This window comes from Scomber japonicus, chromosome 6 (genome assembly GCF_027409825.1).
Source record: "Scomber japonicus isolate fScoJap1 chromosome 6, fScoJap1.pri, whole genome shotgun sequence".
In the NCBI taxonomy this organism is placed as follows: Eukaryota; Metazoa; Chordata; class Actinopteri; order Scombriformes; family Scombridae; genus Scomber; species Scomber japonicus.
This window is the reverse complement of record NC_070583.1, coordinates 15,304,480-15,327,318: the sequence shown is the minus strand read 5'-3', so window position 1 is coordinate 15,327,318 and position 22,839 is coordinate 15,304,480. Positions and strand designations below refer to the sequence as shown.

The following is a 22,839-nucleotide window of genomic DNA, read 5'->3' as shown; positions in this document are numbered from 1 at the left end:
TTCTCTTCCATGTAACAGCAATCTAAGTGTCTTTTATGATTTCATTCAAAACCCCTTGTCCTTGTGTGGTGCAACTAAACACATTAAGGCAAAATGACGGATGGCCCTTATGAGCACAAGGAAAGCGGGTGGAGAATATTGTATCCTCCACCCGCAGGAGGTGGGGGATGGGAGAGTTCCTATTAATTATGTTGAAAGGAATTTGCCCCACTACATATTGTTCAGGTCCACTAGAGGAGCACCGCCATGGTTGCATGCATGTGGTTGTGTGAGTGCGGTGGCTCAAGTGTCCCACTGTGGCATACCAGTGTTTCACTAAACGAAGCTGACTTTAATGGCTGCGTTAATGAAATGCTCAGGCCCTAATTAAGCCCTCTCCACAGTGGTGGGGACAAGCTAGATTCAGTCTTTCACTCTCTCACTCTGAGTTCCCTAAAGGCCTTTACCATCTCCTCCTCTAGGACGCGTTGCCTTGACATCTAAAAGTGTCTTTCTAATAGTTAAATTGCGACTGGCATGTATGTTTGTCTATGGCAACATATGCTTGAGCAGCAGCGCTTTGATAACACAAGGTGTACTGTCAGCTTTCTTCTTCTAGCAGTACATTAGCAGGAACAATGACTTGCTTCATGTTATGCTTTTTTTTCTTGTTTTTTTTTTCTTTGTCCTTGCTCAGAAATAGCTCCTTTGTCAAACAGTAGGCTGAAAATCTTGTTTGTGACGTTATAATTCGTAACATGGCTGCCTGTGACTCATATGTCCAATCTTTGGAAAGGCAATGACTTTTCTAAACACAGCACCATGGATATGAGAATCATGTTGAGTAATTTGACCTTCTGAATGTTCTTTTAGCAATGTGACAGTATGTTGACATCCAGACAAAGTGACTCTTTGAGATATTAAAGGTTTTGGACATGCGCACACCTTGCAGTGATTGATGGTCCCACAGATAAAGCTAAGTCATCTCTTCATCTTTTTCACATGCATACAGGAAAATGTTCCTTTTTCTTCTTACACATATATATACTACACCTACAGTATGATGGCATAATTAATTGCAATAATACCTTAATGAATGTTTTGCTCCTGTCTTGGCAAGTCTTCAGTAAATATAAGATAAACAGCCTCCCTGTCCTTTTTTTTTGTTTAATTGGCAGCTATGACCTTCAGCTACGTTGAAGTGCAAAGCAAACATTTGATAAAATCGCTCCACATATCTCAACGGCGATGTTTCTTCTCTTCTCCCCTCTATTTCGTTTGGCTCACTTTAATCATGTTTCTCTGCTAGCTGTCACAAGTAAATAATGAGTGGACTCAAGATGTCTTTGATTTGCAAGGCCTGAGTCGGGTCACAGCTCAATTGGCACAGACAAGAAAAAAAAAATCAGTTTGCCGAGGGCTCATTAGGAGCCTTACAGCATAAAGCCAGGGTCACTGGATGATATGGAGTCTTTTTTATTGAAAATCCCTTGATCCTGGAGATCACTGAATGCTCCACCATGATGGCAAGAGAGATGGGGAACAATTTTTCCAGATGACAAATGATATGCTTTGGGCTCAGAGACAGAGGGTGAATGCAGCCAGACAGAGGAGAGAAAGAGGGAGAGGACATAATTACACCTATGTGACTCCAATGCCTGCAGATGAAAAGTTGTATCGTGTCAGGCCAAGTTTTGATGCATGCTGCCCACAGATGAGGCAGTTGGCAGATATACTGTGGGTAAGAAGGCTACTCGATCAACATTTCCACAGGGATATCAACATCAATGTTTGATAGTGTCCCATATAGATGAAAAATGCAAATAAATCTTTTCTATATTTCAGTGCCAACTGTGCAAATGAATACAAGCTTCCATTAGCATAGCAGACATACAGTTTCTGTCCTTGTGCTGGACAACATTTTTTAAAACTCATATTTGCCCTCCCTTTTCATATGTGTGCCCTGTGCCCCTTTGTAGATATAATCATAAGTTAACACGGTTACTCTCAAAAACACTTGCTTGAGGTAATAATGGCTGTGCTATGGTTCTCTGTCTGGACCCCACATACTAATCTGCTTCCTATGGGCACTCATTTTATTTCCACTTTTCATGGTTTGTCTGTCATGGTGCTCAGCAAACAACCTCCAGTCTGCACACACATAATCATACACACAGCGTGTTTCTGTGTGTTAGCTTACAGGGTTAATACTGATCAATAAATACATCTGCAACAGCCTTAATACAGATAACATGGTGACATTTGGTGAATCATTAGACACATAATTCTAACATCTTTAGAATAAATCATACTGTGGCAGGTTTTCATGTACAATATGTTGTTGTCTTCCAATTTTTTGGGCTTCTTGTATTATGTTGTCCTTGCATGTGTTTGGGTAGTCATAAGGATGGATTCTCATGGGCACAAATGACCCAGACATTCTAAAAATTATTTATTGTGAATTAAAGTGGAACTTAGTTGACTTACTATAAATAATGGTCTTTTTAAGAACCATAGAGTAGGAAATGTCTTTTTTTAAGTTATCACCCTCTCCACAGAGCAGTTTTCCAGCTGAATCAACCCCTATTACTCTGGCACATCCCGTTCCTACTCATCTCTCTCCCTGCCCGTTCCTTGTGTGATGACTTCATTACCTTGGAGATGCAGGGATACCAGCAATAATTATTCATGAAAAATATGCACCTACAAATTAATGGAGAGGCATTATGCATACTGCCCTATCCCTGTAATGTATTTGAAGGTATTTTTAACACAGGGTAACACCAGCACACAGGTTAAGACCCACAACCTATTATTCATATTCAGCACTATTTCAGTCAAGGTTAAATGTGGGTAGAGAGAACAAAGTGGTAATAATAACGTCACAACAAGGAATATATGTTAATGCACACAACTCATTTGAGTCAGAATCTCTTATGTATAGCACTTGCATTTTCCTATTAGGCGAACACTCAGTCAACCTTTGCTGAGAGACTTAGGATTGCCACTCATTTTGGCACAAAAGGACTTAAAGTAAGGGACACTATTAAAGAAAACCGTCATAATTGATTACAATCCCATTTTCAAAAACATTCATTTTCATGCGTTCTTTTAACTGTTTTAATTAACTTTACCTTTCTTGAATCTTATTTTTCTGTCTAATCTTATTTATTTTTTCTTTGTTTTGTTACAAGCTCTTTGTAAAGCACTTTGAATTGCGAATTGTGCTTTATGAATAAACTTACCTTGCAATTTGCAATTGTTTCTTGCAAATTGTTCATTGTTTACAATAAGAAATATGTGTTTCTGGTTGTATGTGTGCAACTTAATCTTTAGATAGGGATATGTCATTTTATATTTTGTACACCATTGCATGTGAGATATTACACTGCATGCATGAGGTCTTACAGTCTGTGGTTGACCACAGGTCTGCTCTTTTAATTGTAGCAGTTATGACACCTGCTGTCATCCTCCAGAGAATTAGCTGTGACTATTCTGTCATTTGTGGGGTGCATATGGCAGGCAACAGTGGGGAAATGCTGTGAAAAGGCAGGGCTTCAGATAGAAAGACAGAGAGAAAGAAATAGAGACATAGAGTCAGAGGAAGCTCAGGACAGAAGGTTCAGGTTGTGACATGTTAATTGCTCCTCTGCAGCCAGGTGCAGGAGAGAGTTATCATCCTGTAGGGTCTAAAACTGCCTGGAAGTCATAGCTCCACTCTTTTTCATTCACACCTGAAGGGTAGCACTGACACAAACAAACACACACATGTGAGCACTGCCTGCAGTAGCACAGCAGAATCTGATGTTTATCATCCCAAAGGGCATCACATCACATCGCCAGTCTAACTCACTCTTTCAACCATCCCGCTAACTGAGATGTACTTGTACTTGCAGCTTCCCCTTCCTATGCCACTGTCCATGTTTCCTTATGCAGCAGGTACCTGTGTACTTTTAAATGTGTCTGGTTCAAAGTTGGGTTCAGTTGTAGTTCTGAAAAAAGTCCCTGTTCCCATGGTGACATGTTCTGATCTTCCAAGAAATACCAGGGTAGAGTTAGTAGTAATGAATGTTGTGGACTGTCTAAAGCCTTGGGACTGACTATTAGGTCATATTTCAAAAGACTGCATACATATAGAGTGCAAGCTGTGAAAGTAAGGCATTACCTTGGAGATGCTGAAAAAGCAACAGGAGAGGAGTCACACTGTGAGGACTTGCTTGGTAAAGGTCAGACTGTCAGTGCAGGGCAGCCACTCTAATCTCCCCTGACCTGACCTTCAATAACACAACATTATCTCGATTAGCATCTACAAAAGCCATGCTCCATTCCATGTCCATATTTATATGTGTATATGTTTGTGTGTATGCTTGGTAGTGTTGTTTTGTGTTGCTTGTGTGCTTCAGTGTGTGAGCCTTGCAGATTTGTCCAGCTTGCAACTGGCATCCTGCCCGGCAGTGGGACAAAAGCTCTGACAACCTAGGCAATGGCAGCCAAGGGTAATAGCCAAGGGTAACTCCATGAGTGCAGTTCAGTGACCAGACAAAAAGCAAGTGGAGGAGAGCCTGTAAGTGCCCAGTAAAAACTGGCAGGGACCATGACTGCTTCTTGTTGAGAGGGCTTCTAATTGGTTTAGAACCCATGTCATCACCACTTAGAGTAGTTTAAGATATGCCTTCACATCCCAATATCCACATATTCTAAGTGGAGAGGTGATGAGGATCTAGCCTGGATCATGAACAGGTTTAAATGGAAGATCGTTTGATATAATGAGGTAGGGTTAGTCTCTGGAGAGAACTCTACTGTAGATGGCACAGTTTTTTATGCCTGCTTTTCATGCTTGGCATTCTGACTTTAATGATCTATATTTCCAATGAGCTCTCATTAAAGCAAAGAATGTTTCACCCCTCTAAAACCCATAGTGGTCATTCAGACTTCTCTCTCTCTCCTTTTCTCTTTTGTTCTTACCCTTGAAGAGCTAAATTGTCAGTAAGAGGCATTGGCAGCAACCTGGCTTTTTCCTCCAATGTTAATTAGATACAGAGTGCAAAGGGAACCATTCAGTCACTCACTTCATCATCACTTGTTGAGCTAGTGGGAGTCAGTTAGTGAACTCTACAGTTTTTTTTATTTCATTTTTTGTAGTTTTTTTTTAAGTGACCTAATAATGTCTGACCTCTATCCTGAAACAGCTCAGCTTCCTCAGTAAACACTCCATGGTGGGAGCACCCTGTTGTAAAATGTTGTCAGAGTCATTAGTCAAATCGACACCCAACTGAGTTTAAAGTGTGCAGGCGGCAAAGTTGGGACAAGTGAGGATATCCTGTTGATTTCATTTCATCTTTAAAATAAATAAATAAATAATCTGCACATTTCAAAGTGTTTTACCTGCAAAGGAAATGAACATTGGCATGAGCAAAGCTGATATCAAATTAGGAAAATGGGAAAGAGTAAAAAAGTATAGACAATATTGCATAGGAGTTTGGAGGTAGTGATGGGGGGAGTGTGGGGGTTCAAAGCTGTTCCACTATTGGGAGCTGAATTATGGCCCTAGGCAATGCTGTCGGCAAAAGAAAGTTCAAGAGGTGTGGAACAAAAGAGAGTCTTGAAAAAAGCTTTCTTTAGGCTTCACAGTCTAGTTACCAGGATGCTGAGTTGGATGTGGCAAAGTGCCCCAGGGGAGGCCAGGAGCACTGAGAGACAGTAACCTGAGATGAGAGGTACCTGAGCCATGAGCATCAAACTACTCCTGTGATCCACTGAAGACCAGGCTTTATCTGTTCACTCACTGGTTCCCCAACTATTGACAATCGGAGTGATCCTTACAATCTTGTCAGACTGGTCTGTCTGGGAATGACCACTGCAGCAGAGTAAATGTTTATTACAAAAAGTGTTTTTTTGTCCTCAGTGGAACTTCTTTAATAGAAGTGTTTTGTGTATGAAATAGTCCTGGCAGTCTTTAAAAAATATATTATGTTGGGTGTTAAAATAATCTTTTTTATTTGCAAAGAAAGAGATTTATAGCATCTCAGGTCATTTCATAAAAATATGTTTGACTAAGGTGAAAGGCCTCCCGCTTGGAAAACTCTCACATACTGTAAAAGTGTTTACTTGAGTAAGGTGTATTTATTTCTATTTCTGCAAAGCAGTTTGATATACAGTTCTTTAAATGTATGGATTTGCTTAGATTAGTATGTGTTTCGAAAGGAAAATGCTGAAAGTAAAAATGGAGCATTTTCAATTAATTTTTAGGCTTTTTGCCCACAGATTTTCTGGCAAACCTTTTTTCTATCATTACCCCCCCCCCCATTTATATTACTGCCTTAAGTCCCCTAAATCCTATGACTACTGCATCTCACACAGCTGTGCACTTTTATGGCATTTGCTAATGTACTGTAAATGACATAAAATATGACAAGCTTAGTTTCTGCCAGCTCTTGCTTTTATATCATTTTTTATATCATTTTGAATTCCCATTTATTCATTTGAAGGCAGATGTGATTTTATGTCCTTGCCATGGCTGTAAAGTGCTACTTTGAAATGCAAATGAAGATTTGATTGAGAGAAAAGGGTGTTGTGTACGAGGTGGCAGCGTGAAAGCAAGTCCAAGGGGAGACGTTTTGTGGTCCCATTTGGGGCTTGGTGATGTATTGCTGGAAGAGCATAGACTGGTAGAGGACGCTTTAGGACAAGCTGTTAAGCTCTTAACTCTAGTCCCATCAATGAAATACAGACTTTGCAGACAGATTCTCATCTGGTGTTCTCACTGTAAACCTCATGTCTTAAAGGGAAACTTTTTTTCGACCAGTATTCTATCATTACAATATGTGTAGTATATGCAAACTATTTTTTAACTTTCGTCGATGTTGCCTACGCCTAGTGCACAAACTTGAGTTTCTCTGTGATTCCTAACAAACACTAACACAAACAATTATATTGATGTGGTGTTACTATTACAATTTATGAGGCTGAGAGAGAGGTGCCTGCAGCCAGACAGACAGCTGCTCAATTGACTGGTGTCCGGTGATGATTGTCAGATAGAATGAAAACAGAAAAACGCAGCACTCAGTAAGTTTGCATTGATCCACAGACAGTAATGTAACTGACTCCAGCACATCAATGATGCTTGCACACTGTTACATATACATACATCAAGACTTGATGAGGAAAAACATTCTGAAAATGAAAATAACCCTCAGTAAAGGGGATATAATGCTGCTGCTCACTTACTTTCTTTGCTAACTTTGTCTTTAGTGCTCTGCCAGCTGTGAACACGCTGTCAGTAGAGTAGACTCAGTATGACTGGACAAGATTGTGTGCAATGCATTCTGGCTATAGCAGGATTTCCCCTTAAGAGCAGTATGGTGAATCTACATCCTTTTTCTGAGTTTTCTGTAGTCATGGGGCACCAATTTCAAAAATAATTGCACATTTCTACTACATAGGTGACCTAGTTTTAAGAAATCATTATATTCAGAGGGGTGAATTCTCCTTTTAAAAAAGCTGAATTCCCATTCCAAACACAGTACAGCTTTTCACCCCTTTTCACCACTTAAAAGGCGTTGCCTCCAGCTTTCTGGAAATAATGTTTTTGTCCATTTATGGGCAGATTTCAAAGAAAGGCTTTGGGAATCCAAATGAAATTACAGGATAGAGTGTCTGCTTATTGCCTTATATGCACTTAAAGGCAGAGTGTATACTTGAAAGGTAATGGCTTTCTGAAGTCAAGAATTATGGTGGCTCCCACGCTGAAATGGATCTCTTTACTCCTGTCGTGAAAGAGTCCTCTTAGTGAAGGTGTGGCATAATGTATTTCAGACTAAGGCCTCTTATCACATGTCAGTGGGATCCTGCACACCTTGCTAAAGCCTCCCTCTTTCCTCCCTTGTCTTGTAACAACATTCCACTCTGTCTGACAGGTACTGTAGCTAGCGGGAACCTGCCTCTCATCTATACACACACACACACACACGCACACACACACACACACACACACACACACACACACACAAACATTTTCACCAATGCAGCAGGAAGGGCCTGGAGAAATGGTCAGGCCAAAAAGTCTGAAGTTTCCAATCATCCTCCACACCTGTGTTTATGTGAAGGACTTTTGACACCTTACAAACTGCTAAGCAGACAGATGTTATGTTAAATTCTGTCTAATTGTTAATATTACATTGTTAGACGGCAGTAATGGCAATCCATCAGAAGCCCTTGATAGATTTCACTCTATAGAGCCATTTTGGAATTTGAACAAGGTGTCACACACTGAAGAAAACATAGATGTTGAGGTCCAACATCTGAGCCCTCCCTTTGAAACACCTCCCTTTGAAAATGACACAATATATCAGAAGCCCTTTCCTGAGCTCTTATCTCTCAGGAAGCTGTTTCTTTTTTAGTGAGGTGGCATTTGGGAGATGTGCAGCCTCTTTTTTTTCAATTAGGCAACACGTGACACATGATGGTTTTGAGCTGGGTTAAGAAATTATGTTGGCACGCAGGTGGTCGAGTGGTTAGAGGTCCTTTGCTGCATGTCACACCCCCCTCTCTCTCCCATGTTTCCTGTCTGTCTACTGCTGAATAAAGGTGTCTATGCTGCAAAAAAAAAATATATATATATGTTAAGCCATCTTGTTTCACCTTCTGTAGTTAAAAGCAGGCATCCCATAACTCCTGAGACTGTAAGTGACACTTACATAACACACACATAGGAATACACAGGCACAAAACAGTATAATTCCAATGCCTACTACAAGACAGAATTGTAATTACAGCTCTCTTGACAATAGACAAGGAAGGGATCATTATTGCAACATTTATGAGCATTTATGGTAAAGGCAGAATGCCTGCATTGCCTGTAATGGCCTTGGCTGAGCCACTGACATTGTGATTTAACCTGGCACTTTGGCAGTGGCGAGCCGCTTCTCCAAATCAAGGCTAAGTGGCGGATTCATCAGTGCCCTGTCGAGATGAAACACTCGCCCGGTGGTGACACGGAGATGAGGCCCTGATTGGGACAAATACGTCTCCCTCTGGTGTCAGCTCTCATTCACCAGTCTGAGCGCTGGCTGAAAGAAAGACAAATGTTTTGATTAGGGGTCTCTTTCAATGTCACAGCAGCCAGCGAAGAAGAATGAGATGAGGCTGTCTCTAAGGGAAGCAAATAGTTGAAGACGATGAGAGGAAAATGGATGTTTCTACTGTCTGGAGGATGTCGAATGGAGATTTTATGAGTCAGAGAAAGCTCAGTGAGAGCATCTTTTTAATGAGACCACATTCTTTTTTTTCTGGGAGACCATTTCAATTTCTGCTTGGTGATTGTTAGAATTCAGCATGTTATAAATAAAAGCTTTCATAAAAGTAAAAGTGACATTAGCTGTGTTATTTTATTGGATTATTTGAAAAGCGGCAGAAAGTTCCAGCTTTGTCAACATCACAGGTTCCGTTTGTTTCTAAGCCAGCACAACAATGACTATAAGTGCTGTGACCTGTCTATCACTTACATATTACTTATCCACTCATCCTCATAGTATGGTGTTTGGATTATTATCACAGAATTTGATTGTGAGTGAAACCACGTCTTGGTTCATGGTTGATAATATTATAAGACCATTACTCATTGTAGGTATTTAATTATAATTCCATCCCAAATCAAGACATTTAAAAATTAGCTGCTGTATCCTTTGGGGAATATTCCTCACAGGACTCTTTTTTTATATAATTCATTCATTCTCTCTCTTCTAATCTACTGAAGTCAACAGGAAATGGAAATGTGCTGCATTTCCATCTCACAGGGGAATTTGAAGTCTTGGAGAAAGTCTGTTTGTCTGTCTATGTACTCTTTTTATATATATATATATATATATATATATATATATATATATATATATATGTATATGTATATATATATATATGTATATATATATATATGATGATGCAGACTTTATATTCTTATGTAGCCACATTACTAAGAACAGCATATTGATGACACTGTTCTTAGTTTACTGTAAATAGATTAAGAGAAAATATACAACATAGCTTTGCAAGAGAAATTTTGACCGATATGACATGTATTTCAGTGTGATGCTGAACAGTAACCGCCTCCAAGCGCCATCACTGTTGAACTGTGATAACCTCATCTTGGACAAAAAACCTTTGCATACCAGTTCAGCTTTCATGGCAAATTGTATGGGTAATTAATATTCCTTTACAATAAAGTTGTGGAAACCAAGGCACAGAAAAAAGGAAATGTGCTAATTTATTATGAATAATTCAGAGCTATTCCTGTGAAGTGAGATGTATTGTACTAAAATTGGAGTTTTATCCCAAATGGCAACACATATGAACTGAATAAACACCATGACAGATTTTTTATAGCATGATGACTTGTTAGCAACTTTGTCCTACTATTAAAACCTTTGTATGAATTGTACACCTTTTCTATACCTTCCTGACACATGGATACATGCCTTGTTGGTTTATTTTACCAAGAGCTTTGATCTATCTCTTGAGTTAATCTCACTAAAATGCTCCAAGTCTTGAAAGTCAAGGTACACTTTTATCTTGTCAGCCCCACAAAATATGAGTTATAGCTGGACAAAAGGCGGCTTAATGTGGCTTTCTGTGCCAGTGACATATCATGTAATAGAAAAATGGGACTCTCTTTCAAAATATATGATATGCCCTATTGGACTTAGGCCCTTTCTGCACCGCATCCATCAAATCAGCCACCTCAGTCTGTTTCAAATGCTCATCATTCCTTAATGAACATAATCAATCCCAATGTATGCCCACTTTGAACACCCTTCAAGGTCCCTCACCTGCACAAACATATTCCCTATGCAAATCAGTGTGTCTTGACACTCAGTAAAAACATTCTAGTGTTTACATGTCAGCAAAAGAGACAATAGCAAGGCTGGCCTTGAGCTCAGAAAACAAACATTCAAACAGATACTCCAGTGACAGAAAGCACTGAAGAGGCAGGAGGAGATGAAGTGTTGAAAGTTGACAAAGGAAGGACGTAACGATGAAGTAGAGAAACAGAAGGGACCCTTCCTATTCAATCAGGCCCCATCTGAACTCCCAAACTCCTTCTCTTCTCCATCTCCCTCGCTCATTTGCATCTCTTTTATGTCCCTGCTTCCCATTATGCAAAAGCACACGCTAAAAAAGTAGTCCGGTTTGCAAAGTGCGTTGCTCCATTTCCCCACAGTTTTTTAATCAATACCAGCCAACGGAGGAGGGTTATGTGGTGTTCAGTCACATTTATGCTCACTAGAATATTTGAATCGTTCTCTTTGAACTGTGGTTACCTTGGAAACCAGCCCACAGCAGTTGGTGCTTTATAACAGTAATTACAATCAGTGGTCAGACTAGGTCTTGTGTTTACAGAACAGTACTCACATACATCCAGTGAGTAGACTACTCTGTGTGTATTGCTCTATTCCACTCTGCTTGGACCGCTTAGAGGCTGGCAACCTTGAAGACCTTTACACTTCATTAAAGCACACTCTCTCTCTCTTTCATCATAGGAGATGTTAAAACAGATTTGTTTGTTTTTGTCTCAAGATTTTGCAAGAGGCTAAGAATCCATTCTATGGCTCATGATGCCTTGATGACCTTTAGACCCAATTGTATGCGAGCTGCCAGAAAAGATGCAGCCTGGAGAAATTTAATAAACCGTTTGTGGCCCCTGATACTTCATTCTCTGATGTCCATGAAATCTCACTTCTTCTGGCTGTGTAGCTGATGATAAAGCAAGTGCCTGCAAGGCCTTCCCGCTGTTGCCATTTGTAATTTTTAGAAGTCATCATCGGAGGCAATTCGTCTTGATTGTGCCTTGGCAACTGTCATGCTCCACTAATGCACAGTACGAGAGAGGGCATAAATACAACGTCTTCCGGCAGCACTGATGTTTATCTTCTCTGCCTCATGAATTTGCATTCCCACAGACAAATTTTACTCATAATGGCAGGCTTCACAGCATAGATAGGCTTGCTGTATTATCAGTCTACGTACAGTGTTTGTTTTACAAGTGGACAGGCAGGAAAAAAGGATTTGAACATTGTGATGAGGAAGATAAATTGATACATGCCTCCTCCAATGGGCTTGATAGAGCTTCATGAAATATTCATTATTGGTAACTATTGTTGTGACTTTGCCAGCTGTATCTGAGGGCTTACATTTTTATACTAATGAAGTAGCCAGTTTAATAAAGAGCCTAGTTGGACTGAGAAATATGGAATTTGAGGCCTTGTCATTCCTGCTGTTCCTTCTCTTTTTGAAAGTAGATATTTGTTCACAGCCTCATGTAATTTCCACTTCTCTAAACACACTGAAGGCAATTTATGCCAGAATGACTTGAGTTCATAAGTGTGTGTTCTTACACCGTCTCCTGTGCGGTGACTGTAGGTGTAGAATTCTTTCTTTGTGACTGCATGCTGTACTGTTCATGGAATTTCACAGATTTAATGCCATAAAATGAGTTCAGCTATTCATTTATAGTCACTTTCATATGCAGAGTTAGTGCCTACATGCATTCAGACTTAACGCTGAGTTTAGCGTGCTGTGACATAGTCTGTCTAGTTCAGTGTGCGTGTGAGTATGTGTGTGGAATGCACTGACTCGAGGTGCCTGTTTATGGTATACACAGAAATGCCAAATATCAAGAAAATGACCCTCTAATTGCCTTATTAAACTTTTACAAGCACTAAATCAATCACAGCTAATCACAATTATTGGATGACTTATGTGGTGACCCATTACTTCTGAATTTATGTTGTGAATAAATTAGATTATAAAAACATAGTTGATCGAAGCGTGACTTTCAGTGGTTATGACTAGTAATTACTTGGCTGTTTTCCTGCCAAGTTTCTGACACACATTTGCGTTAATATTGCTTTAACACCTCTGAAATTAGGCCCACTTCCCTTTTTTCCAGATTTGTCAGACATTACACAGAATACATTTATCACTAATATGAAACTGACTTTCATAAACATGGATGGGAGTCATATCACCACGGGCAGGACACTGTAGAAGTCATTATTTTGTGGTTTCCACCCTCTATATGGAGTGATGAATCTCACAGCAGCACGCTCCACTGACAATGTCAAATTAATGATTATGCTGTAGATAATTAAAGTGTGAATCATGGCCATTAGACCTATGGTGAGGATGGGAGAAGGAGCACTGGAGTTGTGGGTTCCAGCTAATCAGTGCCTGGCAACAAAGGACAAGAACATGCATCGCTGCCTCAGAGGAGTAGGAGGTCTGGTGAAGAGATAGGAATGTGTGATAGGCAAGTTTCAGTTGGAAGAGATGTAGATGTGTATGGAGTAATCTTAATAAACAGATGTCTGCATATCAATGCAGAATCTGGTTCTGTTTGTAGTCCTAGTAATATTCACCACATCACATTTGGTTGCCTGCAAATGAACAGTCAATGTTGAGACCAAAAGAAGCAGAACACATTTGCTGAAATGCAGTCTCAGAACCTACCAGCTATAATCTGATGTTGATTTAGCTTTTTAATACCCTTTTGTCAAAATGTTATCTGCATTCATATGCATATATCTGTTTATAGAGCTTATCCGAAATGTTATCTGGACTGGCTCAAGTTTCTAATTGGACTGTTATATGTTTATATGTATACATATATATATATATATATATATATATATGTATATATATATAGTAATCCAGATTGCAGATCGATGTTTATATTTAACTGCAGGGCTGAATTAGAGACACAATTGGAATCCTTTCACCATTGTTGAGTAATAATTTGCAGAACGTCTGAAAAGATAGAAAAGACAAAACAACATTTGGTCATCATGCTTAGGAAGTGTGCTTCTCTTGGGTGTTTAAACAAATGAGTGGTTGGATCTCACGCAGTACAAGTGGATATTATTTTTCATTTGACTTAGGTTCTGGTGATTATTTCAATATTAAAATTACGTGAATTAGTTTCTGAATTCACACCTCCTAGCACCTGTCACCTATGAGAATGATATCAATTGCAGTTGATTGGAAGATAAAAATATCTTCTAATCAAGCTCCCCTCCCCCATCTGTTTCTCTCTCCACTACATCCAGTTACTTTTACCTCTGAAAACTACCACCGGCAATGTCATAAAATAAGAAACCATGGTCACTGGCTCCCAAACCACAACAAAACTGACAAACTCACCCACTCCTTCACATTCGGAAGCCCTCCTGTGCCTCTAAATTGCTGGTATAAAATGCCCAGGCCAGAGGGGTAATAGTTTTTGATAATGACCCTGGGCTAAGCTTTGGTGCTGTGTGGCCACATGCCACACAGGCGGCATGCTGATTATTTCTCTGAAGTGGGCTGGATGTGAGTCCGTAACGGTAATTTCCAGGCCTGATCGGCAGAGAGCGATGAAATTGGGGGCATTTAGCACTGAAGGGAAAATAGTGCTGGAGTGTGTGGAAATGCAGCAGCCGTCCAATGGTAAACAAATTATCTGAAGTGAAATGACAACACTAGGCGATGCAAAGTGCTGGTCCACATTACGAATATGGCTCTGTGTACTGTCTTTAACTACCTGCTTTTCCCCCCAGTTTAAAAAACTGGACAGACCTTATGAAAGATCTCTGGCCTCATGTTACTAAATGCAGGGCATTTAATCAAAGCCAGCATGAATCATAGTCTATCATTTCATGTTCACAAACACATCCAGCATGGGGTTATACGCAAACATTTGCAAGAGGATCCACTACTGTATATCACTTATCTGAATAATTGATATGATGATATGTGGATACAAAATATAGACAACATGTTTCTTGTGGTTTTATTTTATGAATGCAAATCATTTCTGTAAGTTTTTATAGAAATCATGTATTTTCTCTGTAGAAACTTTTATTTTCATTGACGTCATGATATTATGTAGCTGCTCATAGATTTGATTCAAGATGATTGTAAAGTCTATACAGCCTGGGAATGATGTTTGTTGAACCTTGTGCTGACAAAATAGTACTTATGATACATTTAAAAAGCCCCTTCCAAGTCTTTGTTGTAAAACTGGTAAAAACAAGTTGGGGAATTTTAAATTCCAGCATCTAATGAAAAAATAATCCCATTATTAAATATAATGACCACACACAGCAGACCTACAATAAATACAATAGCAAATATTTGAGGCCTTGTCATTCCTGCTGCACCACTTCTCTCTGAAGGTAGTCTCATGTAATTTCCACTTTTCAGAACACTCTGAAGACAATTTCTGTCAGAATGACTTGAGATTATAAAAGTGTGTTGTATTTATACATCTGATGTGCATTGACTGCAGGTGTAGACAAAGATCTCTGACGTCATCTAACTAAACGCAGAGCATTTAATCAATCCCAGCATGAATCATAGTCTATCATTTGACGCACATGAACACATCCAACAATATTAATAAATAATTAATACACAGACATTTACAAGAAGATCAACTAGTGTAACTCACTTATCTGAATATAGATACAATAAAATCATTTATTTTCTACGTACCTCTCATTTACATTGATCTCTTGGTATTTCAGTTGTTGTTGATAGATTTGATTCATGGTGATTGTCACGTAAAGTCTATGCAGCCTGTCAAGGTTATGTTTAGTATAGTCTTGTGCTGGCTAAATAATCATTGTGATACATCTAAAGAGTCTCTACTAAGCCTTTATGTTAAAACTTTGGTTAAAGCAGGTTGGGGAATTTTTAATTCCAGCATCTAATGAAAAAAATCCCATTATAAGGTACCATGTACCACACACAGCAGACCTACAATAAACACTACAGCAAATATTTGAGACCTTGTCATTCTTGTTGTGCAATCTCTCTCTGAAGATAGACATTTGTTCACAGTCTCATGTAATTTCCACTTTTCAGAACATGCTGAAACAACTTCTGTCAGAATGACATTATAAAAGTGTGTTTTACTTATTTCTTTATTATTATTTCTGACCTTACTAAATGCAGGAGCAGGAACAGCATGAATAGTATTTAGTCATTTAATGCACATGAACATACCCAGTAAGGGTTAATACACAGGCACAAAATACTTTATTTTCTATGTAATAACCAGATATTTAATGTTCATTGACCTTGTGGTATTATTTCAGTAGCTGCTGATAGATTTAATTCATGATGAGTGTCATGTAAAGTCTATGCAGCCTGTTAAAGGTATGTTAAGTATAACCTCATGCTGGCAAATGTAGTCTTTGATATGTTTAAGGAATCTCTTCTAATCCTTGAAAATGTGCTTTGCCATTGCACTATGGCCAATTTTGAAATGCTGTTTTTCTGCAGATATTGGACTCAAGCAAGACTAGCATGGAATTTTTTTTTTACTCTTACTTTTTGTGCCATCTAACATTCAGACCTTCACTGTGGTATATCATGTCAATGTTTGCTTCCATTCTCACAAAAATATCTTACAGTATTAGCAGAATTTATACAAACTCAGAGCGTGGTGCACACAAGAGCTAGCTGTTCACACCTTTTCATATCTTGGAACCTCTTGTCAAAGCTGCTTCTCCCAATAAACATCCTTATCTGGTTTTGTTACCATTTAAAGTGCTGCGTTAATCTTGCTACCCTCTGACGCACAATTTAGCCTTGGATTTTCTGAATACTCAAGAATTATTCTCTGCTTACCCTCTAAAAAACGAAGCTAGCTCTTAGGAACAATTTCAGTAAAAGCACAGTGCACAATTTGGCAAATGTAAAATGCTGAAGTAAAACATATATCTGTTACTTGTTTAATTTTTCCAGGCAGTGTAGGGAAACAGACTTGTTGTTTTTGTTTTTTTTGTCTTTTTTTTGAAGTTCTATTCATAGTTTGGCTGATGCTGTGAGAGAAAACCCATGGGGCAGTGATATTTCTCTTGTGACAGTCAAAGGGTGTCTGTTTCTGCTCTGTGTGCCCACATATTTACAAAACCTAAACTCTGAAGTCAAGGCCCGTTTGCAAATTGGCATGTCTAGACTGTTTTTGCATTGAATTATTTCTTTATTTCTTTAACCAAGCTCTCGAGTAAACCCCATTAGGATGCTTAATAAAGCGTTATTAACTTGGATCTCAAGCTCTGCAGGAACCTGCGCACAGTCACCCTCCTCCCCTCCTATTAATCTAAACTGTGGTGCTTAATTCTTAATTGGGCATTTTAGTCAACTTTTTTTTTTTTTTTCATAAATAGGGGAATGGACAGGGGGTTGTCTTCACTCTGTTGTATGTCATGACCGGCAGAGAATAAAGAAGAGGTAGATCAGGTAGGGGGCCATTTTTGCCAACACTGTGATACCCAGTGAAGGATAGATCTGGCAGATGTAACAAAGATTTATTTGTTGCAGAAGGGGATGGATGAATGAATGTAACCACCTTGATGTAAGCCCCAGCCTTCTCAAACACATCACCTCATTCCTCCAGCACTGTGTTCCTATGAAGGCACATTTGTCGCAGTACTCAGCCAGGCTTTAAATTGAATGAAGGAGGTCACTTTTTAACTGCTCAAGTGACAAGAACAAGCTGGTGTCAGTTAAGACTTTGATTTCCTCTGTCACCAATGTATTTTAATAGCGCTTCTAGGACATCAATCTAGGAACAGCAACTGATAACTTTTTTTTTAATTTTTTTAAAAAAATGTGCTTAAAGGATACTCAATCAATATAATACAAAATAAAAAAACAAGTTTAAAGTCTTAAGTGTCAATTCAAGACACGCAGGTCTGAAGTAATGTTCAAGGTCTTAAGTTTTGGGATTTGGGCAATGAGTCCTGTGTTCATCACTGGCAGGCCCTCCCCCATGTTTGAGAAAAGTCTTGGTATACTGAATGTCTAATGGATAGTGGTTATTACTGACTGCTCTGCATGATCACTGTGTCATGCATGCTATGCCACTGTGGTGTGTAGCTGTCATGCTACTTCTGGCAACCATGATTATTTTCTCTCCACTGTGTGTGGCGCTCAGACCGAAATGGGCACTTTGTTAAAACAACGCAAACGGCCCCTGATGGTGGGGATATAAAATCGGTAGAGTGCCCCCTTAAGTCAGTGCAGCTCAAGTGCAAGTGAAGCCACAAGTAATGGCCCATGTGTGTATTTGTGTGAGATGTGTGATTCAGCTGAGTACAGTTAATTAATATTTCTGAAGGGGATATTCGAGAAGTCAAATATCCATTTCAAACCGTTTCAGGGCAATGTGTGTCACAGAATTAGAATGAGTTCCTGCAGCAAATTGTCTCCTAAAATGTGTCTCTGTGTAGATGCATTATGAAAGGTAGGAGACTGTTAAAAACATGTTTCACTTAATTGAAGGCTGTAATCAAGCAGATACTGCTCCTCTCTGCCTGATGAGAGTGTGCAGCAGCATGACAGGCAGCCTATCTCTAAAAAAAATAATTTCTAATCTCTTTCTTTTTTTTTGATAAGACATGAGGCATGGAGTCCAGAAAAGGAGGACATTAGGATATAGGTGGATTGTAGGAAGTATGGCATTATTTATGCTGCCGACTGACAGATCCCCCCCAATGCTAAATCAATTACAGCACAGGCTGAACTATTTGATAATATCATGACTGAGCAGATGCAAGATTCCCTGGTGTTGAAAGTGTTTTTCCGGAACATGCCAAGAGATATGTTGAGTGGCTGTCTATATGTTAGCGTGCTCCATCTGCGTGCTGACTGCAGATGAGTACAGCCGAGATAAGCTCCTCACGTGTGAACACAGTCAGGGCTGAACAAAGCTGTCTAGGTTTGAAGGGCAATACATATGGTGAGATAACGTCTCACATAGCCTGCATCACACACAATATACAATATACATACACAGTTACATTATGAAGGACCTTGCTAGCCAGAGAGAAGCTGTTGAGCCTCAACATGATGAAAAGCTCATGCTCTGAGGTACTGTCCTGATGTGATGTAATGTAATGTAATAGATGGATCTTAAATGAGGCAGTGTACAGGAGTGTGGACATTTTTGCACATTAAACTGTATTTATTTTTCAAAGCTGACATTTGCTTGATAACTTCTGTTTTTTTCTTTCAGTTTCCTTTTATGAAGGAAAGTAAGAAAATGTATACATATGAACATGTGTGCCTAGTCCCGTATGTATAAACTCGCAGTCACATATATTTACATACAGTATATACAAGCATACAAATAAAAAAAGAAAAATGTTCCCTCACTGGTCCCCAACCTCTTCCCACAAATAATTAGGAAAGAGATATTTAATACAGTATAAACTATACATATAAAATACATATGAATATATAAGTCATGCATATATAACAATCAAATCAGAAAGAGGAAAATATGATTAAACAAATAACTAAATTAGAATCATATTTTGGAAAAGTTATATATTATATTACTTTTCCAAAGCTCAATGGTAACTGTAGCTGTATTTAATATTCCATGCTTAAAATATCTAATAGACAATAATCCCATTGGCTTATTAATAAAGAACAGCGGGTTGTCATCTTCACGCCAGCAATTTATTTGTATTATGGATTTTCTATATATATGTGTGTGTGTTGTGTCTGTGTGTGTGTGTTTGAGTGAGTGTGTGTGCAGTGCGTGGGCATGTGTGACAATGTACACAACAAAGAAAGTGTATGAATCTGTATGAAAACTTCTGCTTACATCTTGAAGAAGCCAGCCATCACATTCAATTCAGTTCAAGGCTGAAAAATGACTTGTGGGGATTCTAATGCCTTTTTTCGAACTAATTTAAAATTGGATTCTTGTATGACAACAATCTTTCCTTTGATGTGGTTTGAAATCATACAACAGAGCTAATCAATTTCCTTTTCTGCAATAGGATAAGTCATTTCCTTTGAAAATGAATCTAAGCATACAAAGAATCACAGTAGATGACTGCAATGTGATACAAATATGTTGTTAGATGAAAACACATTCTGTTCTCTATTTGCTCCGCTTATTATTGTAATTTACTATGTTATTGTTTTTTCTTCTATAATTTTTTTTAAACATACAATTAAATAAGTGTGTGTGAGCCCATCTCACAATAGGAGCACATGTTCCTATTTGTTTTTGCTGCACATAAGAAAGTAAGGGGATATCAAAAGGCAGATGTCATTATCCTAGCAATTGGACTTAGACGTTTGAAAATAAGAAATAGCTGTGAACAAAACTGTCCCAGTAAAGTAGTAAGACACAAGGTGACACCTTTTAAAAGCCTCTGCTGCTCATAAGTCAGACTGAGAGTGTCTGTATGAATGCATGTCAGTGTGTGTGTGTGTGTGTGTGTGTGTGTGTGTGTGTGTGTGTGTGTGTGTGTGTGTGTGTGTGTGTGTGTGTGTGTGTATGTGTAGGCTCTAGCTGATAGGCAGCCTGCCAGTGTTTCTAACCACACATCAGTACCACTCTGTATCCTCCACTCTGATCCACAACGCAACACAACCCACTCACCCCCCTACACTCTCTACCCCCTTCTGCCGGCACTGTACCCCTTCCCATTAACACGCCCTTCTGCCACCATGGAGTTCACTGCACACCACTTTCCGCCTGAACACACGGTAGAGGAGTGCAGCTAATAGCAGTTGCACAGTTGGAATACATGGGTTGTGAGCTCGGGTTAATGTATGCCACTAGAGCGGTGTTGGCAGACAAGATCCTGTTATCTGCTGTGGTGTGTACGGGCCCAGCCCATCTGTACGGTGACATCCTTCATAAATGAACCAAACTGAGCTGTGACGGCTGTCTCTTAGCCTGTGCTTCAGTCCTGGTGCTGCACTGACACCTCAGATCCGTGTACAGTATCTTGTCTCCGTAACTTGAATATTAAAAGAACATGCCACATTTGTGTATCACCCTTAAGAGTTCTTTCAACACGAGTGTGACAAGAGGTTTGAGTGAAATTGGTGGAAATGGGCATATAGTGCAGTTCCCTTCATGTTTCCCTTCATTCTTGAGACACTGAAAGCAGGTGTTTGTAAAACCTCAGTGTTTCCCCTCTTTGATCTGGAATTTTCTCTGTGCCATCATGTCCTGATTGTATTGACATAATAAAATGATTTAATGGGTCAAACCTAACCTTTCCCTTCTTCTGTTGTTCTTTAGGGGTGGAGGCCATGTTTTCCCAGCAGCCACAAGACCTGGTGGTAGTGGCTGGCCAGCCTGTCACGTTACCATGCACAATCCCTGGTTACCATGGCGTTGTCCTGTGGATCAAAGATGGCCTGGCGCTGGGGGTTGGCAGGGACCTCTCTGGTAAAGAACAGCAAATGTTATCCCCTAAGCATGCCAAATAATCCTGCATTTTTCCATCACACCCATTACTTTCTATTAATTACACCCTCTAATGTAGCTGTCATATTCAAAGGGCTGTCTTTTGTCATCTAAAGCCCCAACGTTTCGACATCTTACCCTCCTCTTACCACAGACAGAAAAAAGAGGTTTATTACAGAATATTGTAAGTGTTAAGCTATGTGGAACATCAATGATTATATCATTCAACCTGACCAAACACAAATTTTCTCTTTATTTGAGGCTGACCTAAATCTTGTGTATTTTGTGTTTGGCAGAGATGCACAAAAAAACAAATGAAATGTGAAATCAATGGTGGCACTGGACTTTCTGTGGTGCTTCAGCCTGTTAAATGGCTGTTTGAAGAGTAGCTGGTGCCCCCTAATTACACTGCACCTCATGTATAATTGCATTAATTGTTTAATTTAGAATAAAAGCAAGTAATGCACTGTCATTTAGTAATCTGTTGTTCCACCAATCAAGGTTTATGTATATTGATGACCTTGATTAATTTCAAGGAATCACATCACTTTTCTAAAATAAACATTTACAACTGTCAGGAAGCAGTGAGATATTGAATTAGAAAATCCATAAAAGCGTAGTGCACCAGAACCATTTACTGAAATGACCATTAAATTATTCCGAAACAGAGATCCACCCATGAATCTGTGCTCAGCACTCTCTACAAAGCAGGATGCAACACACTGTAAGGGTACAGTCTTTATTTTAGATCTAATTTGCCTCACACACCACCTCTGTGTAACCACGGAGAAAACTAGAATAATTGCAATTCCAGGCACAATGACACAATATCCAACTGTGGCTATTTTTATAACACAAAAGTCTGTATGTATTCCACCAGAGATTGGGGGTCTTCTACCCTCTGACCTTTAGCAAATGCTCTTAGAGGCCTTCCCTGTTGCTGCTGTGGTCTGTAATTAAACCTCAGTGGCTGACAGAGCCCCAGTAAAGCCATCCTACAGAGAGAGAGAGAGAGAGAGAGAGAGAAAGAGAGAGAGAGAGAGAGAGAGTGAGAGAGAGAGTGAGAGAGAGAGAGAGAGAGCATAATTGTATTTAGGGTCAGTGTGGACCAGAGAAGTAGAGTTTGTTTTATCTCCTTCTATGTTTATTGATTTGCAAGACAAGACAATCAAGAATCTCATTTCAACAATGGCCAAAGTCAGAGGAAGGCATAGAAGAGAGGAAACGAGGAAAGTTGGGTCACAACAGTCTCAACACTACAGTTGTTGGGACCTCACTACAAGGTGACCCATAAAATGTAGGGTAGAAGAGAGTGTGTTTGGTTATATATTATTGATCAATAATTATCATAAATATTATTAATTATTAATAAGAAATTTAAGAATAATCAATACTTATTATTAATTTGGGAATCCTCTCTCTTCCAGCGAGATGAAGCTTTGAAGCAAAGGTGAGGGAAGAATAGACTTGTATTTACACCTTTTTAAGTCAGTTGCTAATGGATGTTAATGTCTTTGCTCACTGGTTAACTTTGAAGGCAAGGTGTTACTCTCGCGTGCCCATTTTAAAGATTCCAGTGACGTCAGCGGCTGGAAGTGACG

At 39.2% G+C, this 22,839-nt stretch overlaps 1 protein-coding gene across 1 annotated transcript in view; it reads left to right on the top strand.

Moving 5' to 3' along the window:
- The first annotated feature begins 21,081 nt into the window (after positions 1-21,081).
- The window catches only part of kirrel3b (kirre like nephrin family adhesion molecule 3b), a 61,714-nt gene continuing 59,956 nt past the window's right edge, over positions 21,082-22,839 (top strand). The window contains exon 1 of the mRNA XM_053320884.1: positions 21,082-21,220. Coding sequence (XP_053176859.1) covers positions 21,082-21,220 — 139 coding nt within the window. The remainder of the gene's footprint in view (positions 21,221-22,839) is intronic.